The sequence below is a fragment of the Papaver somniferum genome, chromosome 4 (genome assembly GCF_003573695.1).
Source record: "Papaver somniferum cultivar HN1 chromosome 4, ASM357369v1, whole genome shotgun sequence".
Taxonomy (NCBI): domain Eukaryota; kingdom Viridiplantae; phylum Streptophyta; class Magnoliopsida; order Ranunculales; family Papaveraceae; genus Papaver; species Papaver somniferum.
Window position 1 is genome coordinate 159,500,507 of NC_039361.1, and position 13,540 is coordinate 159,514,046.

Below are 13,540 nucleotides of genomic sequence, written 5' to 3' on the forward strand. Positions count from 1 at the left end.
TGCATTTGCGGTTTCCTCGTTAACTACTTCTCTTTCGTTTACTTTGATTTCCGCATTATAATTGTTTATTATAATAAAGTAAAATACACATATACGTTAACTCCGCATTACTTGATAGTGATCCTGTGGAGTTTGGTTATTACCGAACCTATCATCAAGTAACATACTTCGTTGTTGTATTGTATCGATCTTGTATCATAGTCAATCACACAAGTTATCTTGTTGTCGTATTGTCTCGATCTCGTATCCATAGACGATCACACGAAGTGTGAACCGAATTGTCATATTGTCTCGACTCTGTCCATAGACGATCACATTCGGTAGAGGCCTTATAGGTTGAAACAAAAAGATTATGGTGTATTTGGGTACCCTCGTATTTTCATTACATTTTTCTACAGAAATTTTCAGCACGTCACTCGGAACTCCGATTATCAAGAAATCGGTTCATCGAGATCTCTGGTGCTTTCCGAAGTAGATACTAAGCTTTGCGGTTTAGCTTAACAAGACCTTCATCATAAAAAGTGTCAGACTTGTAATCTCGGTGTGTACTAAGAGATCTTTTATAGCTTCAACTGACATCATATATGTCTAGGAGCTTTAAGGCTCTTTTCTATAATTTGAAAACCCTTTGAGGAACAAGAAACACGTTTAAGAAACATTAAAATCCTTCTAAGATACGATTACTTATAAATAATTTCCTCTAGCATCTATTAATCATCATGGGTGTTTAGGAGCTTTGAAATTCTTTCCAACGACTCAATAGCTCTCTTCAAGCACCATTTGTTTATGAAATACCAAATTTCACGAGAAAACACAATCATTTTAAGAACTTTGAAATCTCTTTATCAAAAACTTCGAATGAATTTAAAGACATACCGATGTTTATTCAAATGACTAAAGTTAATCCCAAAGAAAAATAATAACTTTCGAAGAAAAACATGAGTACTTTCATTAGAATGTAAACATCATCAAAATAAGTCATGAGAGATCTTTTCTAGTATCAAATAATATCATAGATGATTATATGAGCTTTAAGATTCTGCTCTTAACTAACAAACACTTCAAGGTATCCAAAGATGTTACTCGTCCCCTTAGTCGGCGCCAAAATATAGTTGTACAAAATCTAACATCTTACATCTAACATTCAAGTGAAATTCATGCAAGATAAGTAAACAAATAGCAACACAAGAACACAAAGATATGCGTGGTTCGACATGATCATCTACGTCCACGGGGGTGAATGATGAATCTTATTACTTTCTCATAATGCTACAGTGGTGGAAATTCTTCGTAAATACACAGGGATTGCTACACTTAATCTCTCTCCTTTTTCACTCACTTACAGAAACTACATTTACCTCACTACCACGTTGGGTATCTATAGGAAAAGTATTACGTACAACGAGATTACGGTGTTGGACTATCCTATCCCATTTGTTATTCTTGTCGGGTTGTCATAGTCGAGCTCTTTTGATGTTATCCTCTTGGTATTATTTCTTCCCGAGACATAAGTGTCCCAATGTCTCTTCGATTGTTGATGTCAGGCCTCCCGATTTTATTCATATGTCCCGTTAGTCTTCTGTCATCGGGCCACCTTGATCTGATCCTTCTGTCTTCGCGCGTGGCTCGTCAGTAGCATTTAATGCCTTATCGCCTTATTCAAAATGAACCGTTGATTCTTCTCGATATTTCCACGTGTCTTCCTTCCGATCAGATGTGGTAGATACTTCGGTTACTGCACCCAGGCCCTTGAGCTTGATTTGATGCTTCGTCGCTGCTCATCTTTCGGTACTTCACCGCCTAGAATGTTGCCACGCGCATCTGTCATATATTTACTCCTACATTTGTTTTATTTCCATTGGTTGACAGTCACTTTAATTTACTAAAGTACACGTGTTTTGATAGGTTGATCATAATAGTAGCGTGTCTGATATGTTTTTCCACCCACTCCTCTGTTAGTTAACAAGGATCTAATTACTGAATGAATTACTTAAATGCAACTTCCTTGCCAGATGCTCGAACTATTATTGATTCGCATTCATCGACAACATTACTTCTTCTCAGTCGGTGAGAGTCCGGACACTTGGGTAGGTTCAATAGCATGTGGATTGTGCCACTATTTCTAAAAATGCAACACTAGTACGAATATTATTCTCCATTGATACTTCATTGTTATTGTTGCATTACAATTAAAAGTCTATTTGAAGCACCAAGGTCCCAACGGAATGGGACTCGTGAGTCATAATTTAGCACTAGTCATATTGGTCCGTAACTAGTCATACAGGTCCGTAACAAGCCTCTTTTTCTTCTTCATTTTACCCTCTGAACCTATAATATAAATGTTGAGACCTGAAACCGATACAATAAAAATTGTTTGATTGAGGATTAACCACCAATAGATTGACAAGCATATAAACCTGATTACATTTCTTTCATTATTAATTGGATAAAATAAAGGGAGAATTTATAAAGTACCCCGTTTTATTGACCTTTTTTTTGTTTGAAATTTTCTAAAGTGCCCCAACTGTTTAGTTTTTGGTGGGCCCGGGAAAGCGTATAAAATTGAAGCGAAATGAAACGGGCCTACAGTAATACCGCAAGTGCACGGTCGTCAGTTGTAACTCGTGCAAGTACGGGTTGATCCACAGAAATTGGGAGTGTTTGGAGTTTCTAGCTATTTGGGCTCTAAATTGCTATTGGGCTTCTAATTAACTGTGAAGCAGTTAGGATGTTTGATGGACTGAACTGGGCTTGGTAACAGTGAACTGGGCCTTAGCTTTTCACCTGGGCTTTGATTAAGTCCACAGTGGACTGGACCTTTGATTTTTGGAATGAACTGAGCCTTGGGATCAGTTGGCTGGGCCTTTAGATTAGCTAGGCTTCTGAGCTATGAACTAGGCCTTAGACCTTAACCTGGACTTTGAACCTGGGCTTTTAGCCTTTGGTTCTAAGCTAACTGTTTGGAGCAGCAGCAGACAAGGCTGGGCTGGAGAAGAAGCAGCAGCAGCAGTGGTGGCTTCAGCAGCAGCAGAAGCAGTGCACAGGCAGTGGTGGCTTCAGCAGCAGCAGCAGAAGCAGTGCACAGCAGCAGCACAGCAACAGCAAGTAGTAGCAGCTGGGGGAGAACAAGGCAGTGAATGAAGTAACAAGAACATGAGAAACAAAAGAGAAGAAAGAGCAAATAGTGGCAGTGAAACTGTGATATTTACAAAGCAATGAAGATGGTAGTGAAATAATGAGACAATGGATGATAAAACAATAAACACAAGAAAACAGATACAAATACAAAACACAAAAAAGGTGACAGTAGCAGTGGAGAGTGATAGTGAAGAAAAGCAAAGGAAATGGTGAAAATGGCAGTGAGGATGGCAATGGAAATGAAGCAAAGAGAAAGACCAAGGCAGTGAAGTAAATGTGACAGTGAAACAAAGGTAACAGTGGCAGTTAACAGGAAACAAAGCCAAATAAACCAAGGCTGTTAGCCAAGGGCAGGGAGGAGTTTGCAGCTGTGGCTAAGCTAAGGCTTAGAATCCACCTTGTGTCCTAGCTAAACAATGCAATTCTAGATTTAAAAACTTAAGCATCCAACTAGAATGGGAAGAAAATCAGCTTGCTCACTGATTTGCCCCTAGCATTGACTGTCTTTTGAAAGCACAGTCAATCACAGGCATATCAGAGCACCAACTTCTTCCCATTACTCAAGCAAAACAGGCCTTCCTAGCAATTCATCATTCATTAGTGCACTAAGGTTTCCTCTGAGCCTCAGCAGTGAACTCAGAACATAATTAACACTACAATGGAACTAAACATGATCATTTAAACTACTAAACAGTTAATGAAAATTGCAAATGAAGAACCCTAAAAATTAACAGTGAAATTAAATTAACATTGAGAATTAAATTAACCCAATTAGGGGGTTTCTCGGCTAACCAAGAACAACCTTTAACATCCTACATCACTTCCCTTTTATAGATTACAACAAAATACCTAATTTCACCAAAACCCTAAATTTGCAAACCCTAACTTTTGCGGAAAATCAAATTCGACATACCCATGTGTAAATTGGCTTCGACCCATGCTTCTTGATGTCCCTCTGATGCTCTTCTTGCTCCAATTGATGTACTGCAACCCTAGATCGAGTTGTTTCATCAACTCCACACCTAGGTCAGAGAGATGTGGGTTTGAAAAAGCAACTAGGCTAGAGGGTTGGAGAAAGTGATGGTGATTGAGGTGGTGTCGGGGTATGGAGATGGTTGTGAGGCAGAGGGTGGAAGTGGACATGGAAGAGAGGCAGGAGCAGAGCTCGACTGCACTGTCGGGGGAAGAAGAAAGTTTTTGGGGAAAAAGGATTTGGGGAAGAAGAACTTGTTTGGGTGAAGTCGATGGTTTTGGATGCTAGGGTGTGAAGCGGGGATAGCGCGGTTTGATGATCTGCGACAAGGAGCGATGGATGGGAAGATGGTAGGTGGATCCAACGACGATACGGAGGTAAGCGTGGAGCGACCGTCGGATGAAGGGATGTAGCAAAACGGACGACCCAAGATGGATATGGGCGTCGCGATGTAAAGCGGGGGCTTCAGAGTTTGATGTGCGATGATGAAGCGACCGTAGGATGCTGAAATGCTTCGATCTGACGGCTGAAATCCGAGACGGGCTTGGATAGTGGAAATGTGTTTGAGTAAGGGTTTTGGGCCTTGGGTATGCCAAGCCCATATCTTCTTTAAGGACAATTCTTCTTCTTCAAGCCCACTTCTAGCCTTTTGGTCTTGTGCACAACATTCTTCGCGGCTTCCTTGTGTAATTCCTCCCGGCTTTTCACTACTTTTCTGCTCTTTTCCGCTCTGCTATTCATCCAAACTTTATTTATTACCTAAAAATGCAAAATTAAGTAAGAAAAATATTTATTCTTGAAAACAATGAAAATACAGAATATGGGATAAAATGTAGAATTACTGCACAAAAGATGAGTTAAATGCCAACAAAAAGGGATAAATATATACATTATTTGGCACTCATCAGTTTTCCATCCTAGTTAGTCAACACTAGTTTACTTTCTTTAAAGTTTACTTCTTTACCCTTTACTTGTTAGTACGTTTACCTTCTACATCATTTTTTCAATTTGTCGAGCTCGGTTCAGGATCGTGTCATCATTTTCTGGTTCGTTTCATCATTCCCTGAAAGGGTTTATCATTCCCAAGTGTCTTTGGGTTTTTGGTTGGTGAGAATCAATATGCTACAATATTTTTCCGGTTAGTCGAGCCCGGTTCAGGGTCGTTACACCACTTTCAGGTTCGTCGAGCCTAGTTCAGGATCGTTACACCCTCTTTCAGGATCGTCGAATCATTATCCTCTCTACCAAGGAGATGTAGTTCAGGGGTAAATAGGACTTTTAATAGGAAAGATAACTGCCACCTAGCACTTAACTGGATGAAATTTTCCTTTTAAATAAAACGAATACTTTAGAAAATTTGTAAAAAACGGGATATTTTTGAAGTGTACATTTCAAAACAGGGATGCTTTATAAAATATCCCTAAAATAAATCCTTAAAACAAACTAACATATTACATTGAAATATTTTGGAAAGCAAGTAAATAACCCTAAACTAATTACTATAAGCACCTATACTTTAGATTGGTGTTGGTATCCCAACAATAAAGTCCATAATCCAAGATTTTTCTGCATAATTTTTCTTCATCTCTCAAACCCTAACCCCTGCCTCTAATCTGCGATTCAAACGATTCTTCTTTCAAACCCAAACCCTAATTCACCTTCAAATCCAACAAACAATAATTTTGGATTCTTCAAATTTTACCCATTTGAAACTAAACGTGCAGTGTCTGGAATTGATCAAGAAGAACAAAAGAAGAATGAAATGGGGAAACAAGTCATTTCTGAGAGTTTTCATGTTCATTCTCTCATCACTTCTAATGATGAATCTTCTTCTGTATTAATGGTGGAAATGAACAACAAAGAAGATTTTCAAGAACCCATTTCTCAGTTACAAAATGTTGTCAATCAAGAACCAGTCGGCAAAGGTAGTAGTCAGTTGGATGATTCATTCATTCATTCAGGAAGAGATTTCTTCTTACGATTCAGCAAAAGAGGAGGTATGTCAGGTTCATTCTTTAACCCCATCCATGTCTCAATTTGAAAATTCCCTAGTTAAGATGATGGATTCAGAAATAGTAACAAAATTTGTATAGAAAGTAAGCAAGATGAGGTCTTTCATGTTCAAGATGTAATCACTGGTGATCAACACCTCATTCTTGTAGTAGAGAGACAACACAAGATGATTTTATCAAGTCTAATTCAATTTCTCCATATCAAGAGATGATTAGTTCTGATGTGATTAATTGGCGGAAATGGGGAGAACTGAACCCTCACCCTTAGGTGGTAGTAGTAATATAGGAATGTCTGCGGAAATTGGATATAAGTGTGCAAGGAAAGAAGTGATTAGTTCCATTGCTTTGGGTAAGAAAAGGGCTGGAATTTGCTCTGACAACATAAGGCAACAAGTCGAGAAATGTTCCAGGAGAAAAATTTCTGAAACAAACTTGAAGAAAGATGTGTTGAGTATGTTTGCTGAAGCTAGAAATGTTCCAACAACATCTCCATTACCCACAGCAATTCCAGCAACATCACCAATACCCACCACAGCAGCAGCAGCAACACCAACACCCAAAGAAACCTCCTCAGTATCACCATCATCATCACCAACTAGCTGGGTGCACAGAGAGAATACCTCAATTCTAGGTATGTCTTTTGTTCTACTCTTAGATTTTCATATATGGTGTCAGGGGTGCTAGTAGTGTGAGTATAATCTACAATGCATGCTTATTGGATAGTTTTTTGATTTGTTAACGTTGCATGTTTCCTGGTAGCAAGCAGATGAGCTTCTTGCTCTATTGAGTTAAGGCAGTTTAGATATCGGTCGAAATAGGTTAGATTAAGGGCATTTGCTGATACTCAGACACGAACCACTATTTAAAGGACTTTGAAAGCCTAAAACGACGTATGATCTTAGCTGTGGATTGTGGGTCTCACTCACGGCACACAACTGTGTACTTAGGATCTCAGCTACTAGTTTGAATGTAGGCTCATCTTGCGGTAGTTATTTGACGTTTATATGTCAAGGTTCAAGTTAAAATAGTGTTATATTTGAGGTTTTATTGTCTAGTCTATCTGTGGAGGGTCCTTGATAGTTTATATGTGCTTTAATGTTTATACAAACGAATTGTGGGATCTAAGCAGCTCGATAAAACAAAACCACGAAAATGGAAACTCATAAATTAGAACTTCTTTACTTTAGCTTTGTCTTAATTAGGAAATGATGTTTGTATTTTCCTTTCAAGTGAGAACAAAAAGGTTATTTAGCTGGAGTATGTATTCAAGTCATGTCATTGTTACAACATCTCATAATCCTGTTATCCTAAACGCCTGAGCTCTCACCTTCTTTCGACCAAGTAATGCGATAAATATATTGCCTTCTAGGGAAGTTAGTTTTAGTGCTTGAGAGTCATTTATGATTCTGCATGTTCTTAAAAGGAAGAATGAGTTTAAATATTCAGTCCTCTTGCCTAATAAGAATTTATGATGATATCTGAGAATACGAAAATGATTATGTATGAGACACAGACCTTTTTATTTTTTGTATTGCTCTTTAGTAGCATCTTAATTTTTCCTTCTGGGTAGTTGTGTATCTGCTGCTCCTCTGCTTAGCCTATACCGGATTATGTCAACTTGATGGGTCTTGTTTCTACTCACAGGTGCTGGCACTTGCGAATCAACATGAAGAATGCCCGAACAAACTGCTATGTTCATTATATACCAGTATACTACTCCATGAGTCATTAGACTCAACTGACTAGCCAGATACAACCTCATCTGGTACATGATATGCATTTGTGAAAATAATATACATTTCAAATTTAGAGCAGTATGAAAAACTATCTTTGCCAGTTTGCTGTATTATTATCGAAATTGTTTGATAATGCAAATCAAGGAGTTTTAAAGAAGCCAGCACCAGAAGAATAAGGCTTTGTTTTTCGTTGCAGTTTCGTGAAAGACAGAAAAATATTCGAACACACCATTTGCTGCGATTAGGGATTTTTGTGTCTCTTACTTGAATTCGTTTCGGAATATTTCCTATGATATCTTACCATTTGTTTGTTTTTTGTTTTTCCCTTTTGCTTGATATTGTTGGGCCTTAGTCAGTTTTGTCCTAACTCTTCTGTAAATCTTTCAGTTGTTAATAAATATTCTTTGATTAAGCTAAAAAAATATTGATGATGCCTTGAGTAAGTTCTGCAGTTCAGCAAAAGCATTTGAAAGTCCAGTACCTTAGGTTGTTGCTTGTTTAGAGTCTTCTTGTTTTAATCATTGGTTTCTGTCAGAAGGGAAGTCGATTCTTAGTAATGATTTTTGAACAAAAATCAAGGTGTGAAAGCACTGCTATTTCTGTTTTGGCTCGGTGCAACGGCAGCAACAGCATTTTTCTTTTCAAGGAGTTCTTTGGTAACAAACATTCATCTTAAGGTTAAGAAAGTGACTTTAACTGAACTCTTAAAATACAAAGAACTTAATCATTGCATTGCTCTCCTCTCCGACCTCAAAATGCATTGCAAAAAGCAAAAGAATAGAAAAGTTAAAAAAAAAATGAAAAAATCGCCGTTGCCGGGGATCGAACCCGGGCCACCCGCGTGACAGGCGGGAATACTTACCACTATACTACAACGACCTTGTTTGGGATTTCTGTAAACATTTTAAACATTAGCTAAATCTTGTTTGCTATTCTTGCAGCAAAAGCATTTGAAAGTCCAAAGTCCATTACTGCTTGTGTGGTTGTAACAGACACACCATCCATGGCTTCCTTTGAAGTTGTTTCTTAACAATAAGGTTTTGCAGACATTGACATCATAACTCTTCTTCTCAAACATTTTTTGTCCATGATCTCACAACTTCTTGAGCCCTTGCAACAACTCATGATTGTAGTGACAATCACTCCTTTGATGTCCACCAGGAATCTCTATTCATCCCTTTGTGCGAAGATATCTAATGGTGGTCAATGCCGGGAATAGCGATCGTTCTGCGAACTCAAGCTTCAATACCCCGGGGTTATAGCATAGGGGCCTGGGCCCGAAAAATAAAATCGTGACAGTGTGGACCTTTGTCAACAAACCTCATTTGGGGCATACAGATTTATTATGCCATCCAATGCAAGATGATAAGGGGTGTTCTAGTGATGCTTAAGTTACTATAATATCCTTATATAGTTTAAATTATATTATTACCCTTCCATTAAATTAAATTCTAATCCTAAAATCCTTCCACTAATTAACTACTCTCCCACTAATTAACCATTACCCATTAACTAACCGTTAGTTAATTAAAAAAATTAATTAAACTTTTAAAAACCAAAACCCTTTCTCTCTCCCTCTTCTTATCCTCTTCTTCTCCAAAAACAGCAACCAGATTCTCAAAATTTGATTTTTCGATTATCTCTCGATTAAACTCATATATGGTACCTCGTTATAAGCGATGTGGTAGAGGTAAGACGTTGAATCCTAGTGTTGCTTCTGTAGCATCTCAATCTAGGGTTTTTGGAAAAGATGGAGACGAAGAGGATAGTGGAGTAATTGGTGATGGAGAGCGAGAAATAGACCCCGATTCCGTAAAATTGCACATACAAAAGGTATCTCCCACAAACCCATTACTTGTTTGTTTTTTTTCGTATTTCATTGATTTCATGACATGTAATCGATGATTCCTTGCGATTTGGATAGTTACAGAGTAGTGTTCGGCTGACATTCATCAACCAAACTTTTTTTTTTCTACAGACGAAGAACAGTTTGGCTGAAAAACATGTTGTATTTTGAATATCGAATCAGCCGAACCTACATGTTCAGACTATAAATATTTTTTATGATAATCAGCCGAACTTGAATAATCCATCTTAAATTGTTCGGCTCATTTTGATAAATATCGAATGTGCATGACTTTAATCTGCGTATGGCTAATAGCTTCTTATAAATTTATCCATTTATAGGTGACTTATCACATTGTTTAGTAGAGTCATATTTATTTATTTTGAAAAATTAATTAAGGTGTATCATTTGTTTTAGCACTAATCCAGGAAAATTCAAAGATAAGCTTAAAAGAAGAACAATGGAAGTGACTCATTCTAATTCAAAACCTCGAGGTGGTGGCACCAAAAACTTACATGCGGGGAAAAGGGGAAATGACATGGGTGGATGTTTGTCCGTAGAACAAGAGGCTGATAATGATGAAAATAAGGGTGTAGTATGAGGTGATGATGAAGATGGCGCTGGAGGGGGAGGAGGGGATGATGAATATGGTGGTGATAGCGAACCTCTAACTTGATTTTTCTTCTCAAAATTGATGCATGTCGTTTTAGACCTTTGGATGTATTTTTTATGATGTCGAAGATAATATGAATGATAAAATGTGGTGTAAAGAGATGATAAAGATTGAAAGATCTCTTCTTGAGGATTTTTTTATATAGAGCTCTCAAAGTTAGGCTTTAGAATCCTTTCGAAACCGTTTCTCCTTGAGTTAAAGTCAATTTTGCGTCCAAACATGTCCCGTAACAGTGTCAGGTTCGGCTAATACCTTTCCAACCTTTCCCGGCCGAACCTGAAAAATGAAATTTACCTCAGGTGGTTGTCAGGTTCGTCTGACTCGATTAGATTACTTTTAAGCCGAACTTATCTCTGTAAACACTTTGAAAATATTGATTTGTAGGATTCAGGTTCGGCTAACTCGTGATGATGAGTTATCAGCCGACCTTATCTATACACTCAAGTTTTTAGATTTTATTTTGTCCATAACTTCTTCGTCCGATGTCGGAATGGCTTCATTCTTTTTGCGTTGTTTTCGTATTTTCATTCTCTTGAAGATGACGATAATATCTCATTGATTTGAATGAGTTTAATTTGGACATCGATGTTCTCCATTAGTAGACTTCACTATCGTTTGGGGTTAGGTTCGGCTCATTCGCAATACTATTTGAAAGACGATCTCTGAAGTTCGGCTCATTCGTGTTTGACTTGAAAAACTGAACTACTTATCATATATGCGTTCGGCTTATTGGGGACTAATATTATAAGACGAACCATTATATTTGTGTTTTATCAAAACAATAATAATATGTTCGGCTGGAACACGTGTGAGCCGAACATTACACCGTAAATCATAAATATTTTTGTATATGGTTCGGCTTATATTAACACATCCTCTTTAAGCCGAACCATGGAATTTATTTGGCGCAGAAATAATTCTATGATAGTTCGGCTTATAAAGAATTCAATCGTACAAACCGAACTGTTATTATTTATCAAGGTTCGGCATATAAATTATCTGCCGAACCTAAGTCTATTGCGCCGAACTACATACAAAAATCAAAACTTTTGGTGAATTCAAGCTACAAAACGGACATTAAACAACGTCTACAACCATAAGTATGTATTATTAGCATTGGGTTCCTCATCCATGTACTCATCTTTGGGATTTGGCTCCAAAAAGTCATCATCTTGAGCTTGAGAAAAAAGTTGAGTTTGAGATTGAGTTTGGGTAAAATCATTTTCATAATCCAACATATAAACCATCTCCGGATATCCATCGTAATTGATATGTATTTTCTTAGCTTTACGTGATAAAGATTCACTTTCCTCACTCGAATTTGAATCACACATCTATCAACAATCACAAAGATCTCAAAGAAAAAATAGGTTTTTTTTTTCTACTTCCTCCTCCTCCTCCTCTTCTTCTTCTTCTTCTTGTTTTTTCTACTCACTCAATCTATTTAAAAAGAAAATTATTATCCTAAATTAAACTCTAATCCTAACTACAATCATTAACACCTAATCAATTAAATTAACACTAATTAAACAGTAATCATTGAGGGGTATTTTAGCATTTATGAAAATAGGTTGGATAAGGGATACCCTAAAAACACTATTTCCAACCCTGTTTTTATCTTACTCAATATGTCCCAAAATTTTCTTGTATGCCCCAAATGATGGTTCTTTGCCAAGAACAATTGGTATGTCGTGTAACTTGAAGCTTGAAATGACGCCAGTTATACATAAACCATTCTTCTTGGCAGTTGTTACTTGGTAGCATGTGGCTGTTGCCGCTGCTTCTTGTTTTATTTTTTAAAAAGAAATTCATGTGTGAAGCTTAGGATGGATTAGATTTTGTATATTTCTATTATTTAATCAATAAAATTATTTTTCATTGTCGGACAAAAAAAAAGAAGAAAAAAAAGAACTTCAGAATGACACTCTAATAAAGTCCGACTAAATTTGGATGAATTTTGACTAAATGTCCTTATTGTGTGAAGCTAAACGAACAAAAATCTGTTTTATGGAGACAACAGTTTAACAATACAGAGATGATAAATTTGGTGTAAACACCTTCTGAATCAAAGATTCAGGCCAAATCTGGCTCTTAAGAAGCGCAACCAACAAATGAGTTTCATTAACTTTTCAATAATTGAGAAGATGATCTTCTCTTACAAGGTTATAGCAAATGATAATTCCTAATGACTACTCAATGGATAAGGAGACAAGACTAAATTACTAAGGAACTCGACTTACTGGACTAGAGGCATCCTGATGGTAGCCAAAAGAATACATTCTTTGCAGGATCATATCATGAACAATTTCCCTCTCTTACCTGAGGAAACTGACACTACATTGCAACATAATATTACTCCTTATACTCGGGATGCAGAAGCAGAGTTTGGGAATAACATCAGAATATGCACCCTACAAGACACTAAGAATTCATTATACTACACTCCTCTAACTATGACAGATTTTGCAAGAAACATTATTGGAACCAGAGGACATCCAGGACACTCTGGAAAAGCGGGAGCAACAGGAGGGACAAACCTAGCTTTCCAGTGGGCCAAAGAACTGCAGCACACAAACATCGTAATCTCTGCTGAATCAATGGACATCGTAGTTCGCTTTAAGCTTCTCTACCATGAAGCCGTTCAAGGAAGATTTCATCTTAGTTATTATGAAAGTAGAAACAATCAAGAAGAAAGTAGTAGAAATATGATCATAAACCCAATATCTTTTGTTTTATTAAAACTTAGCATCATCCATGCGTAGTCAAAACATGGATGCTTTCAATTTAGCTCTCTTTTGTAAAGACAATGATGGCAGGCTGAGTGGTTCAACCACAACCAATGCCAACACAACTTCGTTGCACAGGTCTTAGTGCCTTTCTAGACCTAAGCTTTTCCTATAAAAAAAAACACCGTATAAGCATGTGATCATTTAGGCAAGTGTAAAATAAGCGCAAGTAACATAGCAGGGCTCAATTGGGGGCCCTGGAAAAATAATTAGGGGCCCTAGATTCCTATCCCCACTCATGGGAAGAGGATAAGGGGTGTCTAAATACCATGAAAAGACTAGATTACTCCAACCCTTGGGATTGTGACACATGTCAACCTATTAATTTTTTTTATTTTTTTTTTAATTTTTAGTTTTAATTCTTTTTTTAGTTTTA

General features: G+C 37.2%; 1 protein-coding gene and 1 non-coding gene across 3 annotated transcripts; one reads left to right on the plus strand and one right to left on the minus strand.

Annotated features, from left to right (window-relative positions):
- The first annotated feature begins 5,695 nt into the window (after positions 1-5,695).
- Positions 5,696-8,016, plus strand: LOC113274422. Of its 2 annotated transcripts, none has more exons than XM_026523817.1 (2): positions 5,696-6,754; positions 7,768-8,016. In XM_026523817.1, exons 1-2 carry the CDS (start codon positions 6,364-6,366, stop codon positions 7,791-7,793), a joined length of 417 nt encoding a protein of 138 aa, XP_026379602.1. In that variant the 5' UTR covers positions 5,696-6,363; the 3' UTR covers positions 7,794-8,016. The 2 variants fall into 2 exon arrangements, with proteins under 2 accessions (XP_026379602.1, XP_026379603.1); XM_026523818.1 differs by having other exon boundaries at positions 5,696-6,108.
- Positions 8,017-8,666: 650 nt separating this feature from the next.
- Positions 8,667-8,738, minus strand: TRNAD-GUC. The gene has a single exon. It is a non-coding gene; the product is annotated as a tRNA-Asp (tRNA).
- Positions 8,739-13,540: the final 4,802 nt, after the last annotated feature.

Excerpts from the sequence above, each read along its gene's own strand:
- LOC113274422 (XM_026523817.1), top strand. The coding sequence starts at position 6,364 with ATGGGGAGAACTGAACCCTCACCCTTAGGTGGTAGTAGTAATATAGGA. Across the intron at positions 6,755-7,767 it reads AGAGAATACCTCAATTCTAG|GTGCTGGCACTTGCGAATCA; the intron begins GTATGTCTTTTG and ends TTCTACTCACAG.